Consider the following 9600-nt stretch of genomic DNA (forward strand, 5'->3'; position numbering starts at 1 on the left):
TTAAATATTGCTCATTAGAAGCATCTTTAAAATTCTCCAAAAAACTGTAAATAATTTATTGCAAAAAGTAATACCTCAGCTATAATAAAATAAAATTTTTAATTTAGAAAAAGTCAATAAATTAAAGTTCATATGTTTAAAAAATAACCAGTTAAAATTAAAAATTAAATCATTTAAAATTAAAGTAAGTTAAAAATTGTTAAATAATTTTTAACTTTATTATTAACGTTTAATTTTTTAATTAATTATTACCCAATCCTGATTTGCACAATAAAAATATTATATTTTTAGATAATTAAAAAATAATAATTCATACATTTATGGCTTTTCTTGTACATAAAATATGCTAAAAATATGTGTCAAAAACGAAAATAAAATTTACATAAATTTTTTCTTGCAAATTACATAATTTAAGTGTTGTTTTACTTATGAAGACTTTCCTCTATGTAGGGATATTAAATCGTAATTATCGTTAATTTTTCTGAAATTTTTTAATTAATTAAGATATAAATCCATCTTGTACTCGTAATCGCAGCAAATCGCAGTTAAAACTAATTGAATATAATTCATAATAGTGTAACTTATAAATTAAAATTGAATTTTGATTGTAGGAAAGTGTAGCTAAAGTTGCATGTTAATATAAAGATAAAAAAAATTTTTTTAATTACGATTTTATTACATTTTTTCCATATATAAATAGTTAGCTCGAAAATAAAAAAAGTACATTTCTAAAAAGTTATTTTGTTATACTTTGAATAGTACATAAGATTTTTAATATTAGAATTTTTTAACAGTTATAAGAATGTACTGAATGAAAGTATAAAATTCAGATTATTAATGGCACGTTTATTCAAAAAAATTTACAATAAATATATTATCTTAAAGCACATAGAAATGATAAATTACACTAAATAATAAGTATTTAAACATTCTTTATTAAGTTTATATATCTATTATCCTTCAATAAATACTTTTATAAATTTGGATTTTTTCCGCTTTGGCCCCACTGTGCGGCGCGACACGGCGGCGCGGTGTGAATTATTATTTTTAACCATGTTCCACCACTCCGATTGATTTGAAAAAAATACGTGTTAAAGAAGAAAATCTAGAGATGTTTTTGTGAAAATATAAAAGTGGTATCTCAGAACTATATCACCCCGCAAAAAATTCATAAAAAATTCAAAAATTTTTTTATCGGGTTTTTTTAATCACAAAATTACTTAAAATTTTCTTAAACTTGTCTAAACGATGTTTACAACATATATTTTTTTCATTAAAATCGGTCCAACCATTTTCAAAAAAAACCACTTTTTTAATTTTTCTTTCCCCCTCCATAACTCCCCAAAGATGCAATTTTGTAGCTAATTTTGGGGGAAGTTTTACATCTCAAGGGTGCCAACTAATGATATCAATTTGAGCTCGATTAGTGCGGGGGGCAGATTTCACCTGCTTACTCCGCATGCCCTTTATATTTGTAATTAATTAAAATAACATACTTTCACAAAATTGATATAAAAAGTATTTTTTATTCAGAATTGATTTTTTGCGTACAAATTACACTAAAAAGTATATAAATATAGACTTATATATATATAGTACACTTCTCGCAAAAATTAAAGGAACAAAAAAATTTTCTAAATTTTTTGCCAATTTTCAACAGGCTGTATTTTAGTGAAAAATGGTCGTACAGGAAATAAAAAAACATAGCTTTTAAAGCTTGAAGACTTTAGTTTTAGAATTTTTTGGTTAAAAATTTTTCTGAGCACCGGTAGCCATGCAATTCTTGGATAAAGCACGAAGAAAAAATTTTAAAAATTTTTTACATTTTTTTTTCGCTCTACGGGCATGAAAAAAATTTTTCGAGCTAAACCAATGCATAGGTCGCATAGCCTGTTCATTCAGCTTCAATTTGCTTTTTTCGGAAGTCAGATACGACTATTTGTCTTCGAGATATCGAATTTTGAATGCAAAAGGACCCTTTTTCACTCAACTGCCGATATCTCTGAAACTACTGGTCGCCTAGCGAGCTGACGAGCGGTTTCGTTTTCTGCAGAAAATTTCCTACAAAATCTGTCATGGTTGATTGAAAAAAAAATTTTGTCCCACCTGAAACGGTAACGTGAAAAAAGAGCAAAAAAATGCCATTTTCCCCTTTTTTGATAAATCGACTGTGTCTTCGACAATATTGGGGCAAAAGCTTAGGTTAGAAGAAAATTTTACAGTCTAATGTACCCCAAAGACCCCCCTAAATTTTTAGATCGATCGGTTCAGCGGTTTCCCCGGACCGATTGATTGAAATTTTGAAAAAATTAAGGGAACAAGACTTTGTTCCTTAAATTTGACCTAATCTTTTTAAAATTCAATAATTTCATTTTTTTTTACTTTTTACTCAATTTTGAGTTTTTTGAAGATTGAGTAACAAAAAAAAATCCAAAAAAATTTTTTGGAAATTTTCGAAATTTTTGAAAAAATTTTTTTGGATTTTTTTTTGCTACTCAATCTTCAAAAAACTCAAAATTGAGTAAAAAGTAAAAAAAAATGAAATTATTGAATTTTAAAAAGATTAGGTCAAATTTAAGGAACAAAGTCTTGTTCCCTTAATTTTTTCAAAATTTCAATCAATCGGTCCGGGGAAACCGCTGAACCGATCGATCTAAAAATTTAGGGGGGTCTTTGGGGTACATTAGACTGTAAAATTTTCTTCTAACCTAAGCTTTTGCCCCAATATTGTCGAAGACACAGTCGATTTACCAAAAAAGGGGAAAATGGCATTTTTTTGCTCTTTTTTCACGTTACCGTTTCAGGTGGGACAAAATTTTTTTTTCAATCAACCATGACAGATTTTGTAGGAAATTTTCTGCAGAAAACGAAACCGCTCGTCAGCTCGCTAGGCGACCAGTAGTTTCAGAGATATCGGCAGTTGAGTGAAAAAGGGTCCTTTTGCATTCAAAATTCGATATCTCGAAGACAAATAGTCGTATCTGACTTCCGAAAAAAGCAAATTGAAGCTGAATGAACAGGCTATGCGACCTATGCATTGGTTTAGCTCGAAAAATTTTTTTCATGCCCGTAGAGCGAAAAAAAAATGTAAAAAATTTTTAAAATTTTTTCTTCGTGCTTTATCCAAGAATTGCATGGCTACCGGTGCTCAGAAAAATTTTTAACCAAAAAATTCTAAAACTAAAGTCTTCAAGCTTCAAAAGCTATGTTTTTTTATTTCCTGTATGACCATTTTTCACTAAAATACAGCCTGTTGAAAATTGGCAAAAAATTTAGAAAATTTTTTTGTTCCTTTAATTTTTGCGAGAAGTGTATATAGAATAAGAATATAAATATATAAATATACAGATAAAAAATATAAAAAAAAATTATTAATTCTAAATATAAAATATTTTATATTTTATAATAAAACTTGATGTCTAATTTTATTCTATAATATTGATGTCATTCTTAGGAAGATAAAAAGTCCATAATTGTTCCGGTTTAACTAGTACGTGTAAATATAAATAAAATGTAAGATATTATATAATTATACATTTTAATTATATAATTATATAATTATAATATAGGGTTAAAAAGAAAGGATACAAAAGAAAAATTATTTTATTAAATATATATGTATATTGAGGAACGAAAAACATATCGTATTTATAGTTTTTGTTATTTGTTCATTCAAAATTTGGATTTGTCATGCATAAAAAAATATTACAGAGAATATAAAGATTATAAAAACATAAATATGTGCGTGCAACATACGCAAAGCATATAGTAAGAAAAAAGTCATGCACATTTATTGGTGTTTCCATATTAATTGACGATTTGTGTAATGCCTCAAATTAAGACATTGTGGTATCATCTGCAGATATACTTGAATGTTTGTTCATATTGTAATCAAAATTTGTACAAATCATAGATTTTCTGCAAGATTCACATTTGATTTTAATCCATACTTTACGAATTATAAAACCGAATATATAAGCTACAGAATTGTTTGAAAAATTACTAGTTATTTCATATAACATGTCTGAAGATACTATATTATTAGATTGATCACATGATTCATCATCTAATAAATATTTCTTAGAAACGCGTAAATTTGCTATTTTATTATAAACGGTTGGGTCATATTTATCTAATCGTGCTTGTTCGAGACTATAACAATTATATAAGAGTTTTAACTTTTCCCCTTTTATCGGTTCTGTTTTATCCGCGAGTAGTGAGAGCTCCTGACAGCCATCGAGCTCCTGGTAGTTCATTTCTTCGATGCACCGAGTCGCGCGGCGCTGTCACTAGCTCCTCACGCGCGCGATTTTCGTTTGCTCTCATCACCGGTAACTATGCATCTCGGTAACTATGCAAATAAACATACCCAAAAAAGGGCACGTCCGAATCCATGCCCAAATAAGTCTCGATATCGGTTCCCTACCGCCCCTTTTCTCGCCTCCGATCGTAATTGTTTTACGATGCATAATTCGTCAGTCTCTCGCAGCCCGGCACCTAAATCAGATCGTCCAGCAGATCTCTCCCGTCTTCCGCCGATCCTAGCTGCGGGGATTCACTTCCGCCTTTCCCTATCATTCGCGCCGTGATAGTGCGATTGAGTTATTAATTCATCCGATCCTGCCAAGCATTTCTTAATTTTGATAACCGCGTGAATGTTGTGAGTGTTACGTCCGTGCGCAGATGACCGTATCTTTCCCGCGAACGTCCTCTGCCTCGCGTACAAGATCTCCGTCGGATCGCGCGCAAGATCTCCGGATTCGCGAGGGCCTCGATCTCGTGGCTCTGCAAGATTTCCGCGTCGATTAAGCAGCGCAATATCAGGACGTATCAAGATATCCGACACATTGTAAAAGATACGGTTCGCCCCTCGCTTCGAGCGTTCGGTTTTGAATAAATAATTCAGTGTGAATGACACCAACGCCTCCTCTTTATTCCTATCACCTCCCGTAAACCTCCCGCATTCCTGACCACTCACTTCGCGTCTCTATCGGGGCGGATCCCGGCATTTCCCTACGTGCGATCGCGTTTACCCTACGCACGCGCGAACAGTGCTAGTCGTTGAGCATTTGAGCTTACTGTTAGAATTTTTGTGTTATCTTGCATTTCTGCATTACCATTGCTACTTACAATTTCATGATGTATTAATAATTTTTTATACGCAGATGAAAATTGCGTAGAATGTGGATTTGGACATCATCCTCCACGAGTTCTAATAGCGCAAAAAATTAACTCTAAATGACCCTGAGTTTGTATGTTAATAAATATCGAAACGGAGAATTATCAGGTTTAACATAATTATCAAAAATTTTAAGAACAGCCCGAGCAGTTGAGTAAAATCCTAAAAATCCCATCTTATGTCGCGTTTGAAATAATGGTGTTCCATTATCAATTTTCAATGTTGAAATATAAATTAAGATTTGTTGTATTTTTTCGTGGTCGCCATATATGTTCAGTTTCTCGCCTTAAAGGAGCCTTATATCTTTGCCCATAAGAATTGCGCAAACTTAAAGAATCAAATAAAATATCTATGAAACGAATGACTTAAATCGTCGCTTTACAGCCTTGAAAATCTGGTAACTTTAAATTATTCATACAAAATTCTGAAGTATCAGCAACACTATGATTCAACGTTTGAGTAGCCAAATTAACTTTCATTTTCATTTTAAAATATCTTATGTGATTTAGTTGTAATTTATTTCCTCCGCGTAATCCTTCAGTTTCTTGCAAGTACGATAAATGAACAATATATTTCCACTCAATTTTATTATCATCATTATCAAAAAGTATTTTCCAATCACCAAGTACATTCCGAATTAATTTGAGCATATAACAAGCATCAAATATAACGTAAACATGTTCTTGAGTGATAGGATGGAGAAAATAAGGCTCTATAGAATTAATGTTTAAATTATTAGTGTCAAACTTAGCACCTAGTATTTGTACCATAGACAAATGCTGACTAATACCATCCAAAGTTAAAGATACAACTTTCATTCCAATATCGTGCAATTTAATTAAACTAGTTATTAAACCTGATAATGATTTAGAATCAATTTCATCGATTAAGAAATAACCAATAGGCAACTTTTAATTATCATCAAGAGCTACAACCATTAAAATTAAAGCATGTTTGGCTTCTCGTAAATTATCATTTGTTTAAAACTCAGCTCCAAAATCTACATGTCCACATACTTTACCATCTCTACCCCTTCCTTTTTTAATTCTCATTTCATCTGTAATAAATAAAACAATAACTTGTCTATTCTCTATGTTTGCCTTTTTAACTTTATATTTTAACATATTAAAACTTTCCGAAGTAAATCCTGGCTCTCCATCGATGGAATTGTACCATGAGCTCAATACACTTGGCGCAGACAAAACCATTTCATTTTTTCACGCACAAAGTTATATGCACGAGGTGAATAAAAATGTAGAGTTAACGCAAAACTTCGCAAAGCTGATGGGTATTGGCATTTGCTCAATGACTTGCCATTTTGTATAGTACGCTGTACAAATTGTTTTGCAGCCTGATCTGATATTGAATCAAACAATTTTCTGATATCATACGCTCACATCGTAATTCCGTTATTATTTCTTTTAAATCCTTTAGTCGTGTTTGAAAACGTTGAAGCTGTCGGTTTTGACGTTTAATTATATTCTTATTCTTTAATACTTCTTGAATTTTTATTAATTTCTTATGCAGTGTTGATGGAGAAGGATCATAACGATGATCTTGATTTACTACAGTTATATTATAATATTATCAGGTATCGATTTGTGTACATTTTCATCTATAAAACATAAAAAAAATTATTATATTTAACATATACCTATATTACATATACTAATTATTATACATATATTTTATTTTTTATTATATACCATCAGTTTTATCACTGGCGAACGATTCTTCAGAAATAGACATATTTTCGATTATAGAAATATCACTAATATTTTGATCTAAAAAAAGAATAAATTATTAAACTTTTTAATTTGTTTAATAAGATTATAAAAAAATTGTTACCTACTGAGTGTATTTGGATCTGATTTCTCAATGCATTACAAAAAGTCTGTTGCTGCTGTGGAGTGTCGAACTTAATATTATCATACAATTGTATCTTTTGACTAAATTCTTTTTGACGAGAAGAAACATTTTCATTTTTATTTTCATTTTTATTTTTATTTTCATTTTCTATTGATGTTAATGCTAAAGAAAAAATAACTTTGTTAAGTTTTTATTTTAACAACTAAAGAGGAAGTTAAAAAAATATTTTACCTAATTTTACATTGTTGAAACATTCAACCTTAAATATTGTTGGAACGCTTCTATCTTTTAATATCAAATACTTTCCTCTCTTGTTAAAACAAGTTTGTTCAAAATGTTCTGATAATCTCATAAATGATTGCTATTGTTTGGAGTCCAATTTCTTATTTCAATACTAGCTTTTTCGCCCGTGCTTCGCGGTCTCACAGGTCTCAAAATTTAACGGGGAAGGCTGCTATGGGTTTAAATTATCCATATACAAGTTCTTTCAAAAAAGAGTAGTTTCATCATTTATGAAACAACCTTTAGATTTTGCGATATTGAAAATCCAAGCAAATAGCGGCAAAAACCGTTAAAAGTGGAAAATTTTGAGACCTGTCGCATGAGGATCGGACCAAATGACGGAGTATTCCCCGGACATGCATGCAGATGTCCGCGAATTATATATATAGATAGATATCAAGCCATTTGCGTAAAATGATTTATCCAATGGAAACCTTGATTTATAATACAAAAACTATTAAATAATTTTAATTATAATATAATATACTAAATACTAAGTAATAATATGTATATTATACTATACTTATAATTTAAAAAAATTTAATCTTACTTGAAAAAGAAATATTCTGATTTAGATATACGCTTTCGCTTGCAATATAGGGGAAGGCGGGGCAAAACGGGGATCGTAACATTCAATGCCAATTTGAGTATTCAAAATGCATAAGTTTTTTCGGAAACACTGCGTTTATGTTTACAGTGACTCGTAACACATTTACAAAAATTTAAAACGTTTCAAATTGTGAACGGAAACTATGTGAAATATCCATTTTACAAAAAAGTTACATTCTCCCCATTTTGCCTCAGGGGTGGGGCATAACGGGGACCGACTTATATTAGCAATAAACGTCAATTTATTTGAAATATTAAACTCGTTACAGAGGCACAAAAGCCCGCAATAAAAAAATAATAAAAAAAACTTATTTTACTCAGCCATTAGCTAATGTGAATTCTAAGTCGAAGGTCGACCCCGAGCTCTCTTGGCAGCAAATGGACCCTGGGTTGGAGATTGACCTCGACTTTTCTTGAGAGCCGATGGACCCTGGATTGGAGGTCGACCTCGACTTTTCTTGGGAGCTGATGCATCCTGGGGTACAGCGTTTTTCCTCTTCTCTTTCTCCTTTTTGTTCTTTTCTTTTGTTTGCTTCTGGAAAATTTCTTCGAAAAGCTGGTTCTTGTACGGCGACGATGTTAAGATGGCAGTTTTGCCCCGTTCTTTGAGTTCCACGAGCAACTCGTAGAATGGACAAACCTTCTCTGGAGTAATTACTTCAAAGACACTGCTCGATCGTCTGGATTGCTGTTCAGAATTCGCATCGATCTCCAAAGAAAGCTCAGCTGGAGTAGCCGACGGGAGAGCCGCTGATAAAGCATTTGCCAGGGTGACTTCACCCGTCGCGCTGCACGGAAGCTCGATGTCAGTCGTCAACGAGGGCATAAAGTCGGCATCGCTGAAAACGTTGGGATCCGGCGGGAAAATTCGAGATTTTTTGAAAGCATTGACTGCAGTCGACATGGTTGCTGCTTTTATATATGCTGCGCCGAAGAGCGACGCAATATGACCCAATGTCACTACTTTTCCTGAATTCGTGCAAAGAAATTTGCGAATTTCGTCTTCTAAGAATTTGCTAAGTGGTTTCATAAAAGCAATATCAAGCGGTTGAAGCCTGTGCGAACAAACAATGTGGTGGCAAGCACAACAAAATAACGCCATTTTTGCGAGCTTCATCGATAACATCAATGTTTTTTGTAAGAGTCGAGTGGCCATCGAGAATCAACAGAACAGGTCTCTCTTTAGAGGCTCCTGTGAAAGCGACAAAGTGCTGAAACTATTTGAGGAATAGCTCTTTCGTTATCCACCCAGAATCGCTGCATTCTGCAAATGCAGCTGGTGGAAGTTCCATTTCAAATGATGACTGCTTTCTTTTTCTTGGGAAAATCAGCATCGGTGGCACGTAAATACCGGCGGCTGAGAAACAAATTTCCGCTGTAACAGTTTCGCCTCTCTCCGACGATGTTATTGCCCCAACTTGACGCCGACCTTTCATGGCTATTATTCGAGCGAGCCCTTTTGGATTAACGGAAATTCCAGAAATTCTCGTCGCAATTAAAAATTCTTTCTAAAGTAAGGTCGTACTTCTCATAGATGGCAATCAGAAGATCAAAGAATTTTTGAACCGCGATTCGATTGAATCCCGATGCTCTAGCGGCCGACGTTGCTTCAGGTGTGCGAAGACTCAGATGTGGATGACAAGTCATAAAGCCTTTCAGCC

The 9600-nt window shown here is 32.5% G+C and overlaps 1 protein-coding gene across 2 annotated transcripts; it reads right to left on the reverse strand.

The window, feature by feature from the left end:
• Positions 1-4194: 4194 nt before the first annotated feature.
• On the reverse strand, positions 4195-9119 carry LOC114254601. 2 transcript variants are annotated; one of them, XM_036288603.1, is made up of 2 exons: positions 7032-9119; positions 4195-6963 (listed from the first exon to the last, which is right to left on the reverse strand). In XM_036288603.1, the coding sequence occupies exon 1, from the start codon at positions 9093-9095 to the stop codon at positions 8280-8282; it is 816 nt and encodes a 271-aa protein (XP_036144496.1). In that variant the 5' UTR covers positions 9096-9119; the 3' UTR covers positions 4195-6963; positions 7032-8279. The 2 variants fall into 2 exon arrangements, with proteins under 2 accessions (XP_036144496.1, XP_036144490.1); XM_036288597.1 differs by having other exon boundaries at positions 4195-6794; positions 6886-9119.
• Positions 9120-9600: the final 481 nt, after the last annotated feature.

This window comes from Monomorium pharaonis, chromosome 1 (genome assembly GCF_013373865.1).
Source record: "Monomorium pharaonis isolate MP-MQ-018 chromosome 1, ASM1337386v2, whole genome shotgun sequence".
NCBI classification, from domain to species: Eukaryota; Metazoa; Arthropoda; class Insecta; order Hymenoptera; family Formicidae; genus Monomorium; species Monomorium pharaonis.

Bases quoted from the DNA above. Each gene is read 5' to 3' on its own strand.
- LOC114254601 (XM_036288603.1), bottom strand. From the start codon at position 9,095: ATGGCCACTCGACTCTTACAAAAAACATTGATGTTATCGATGAAGCTC.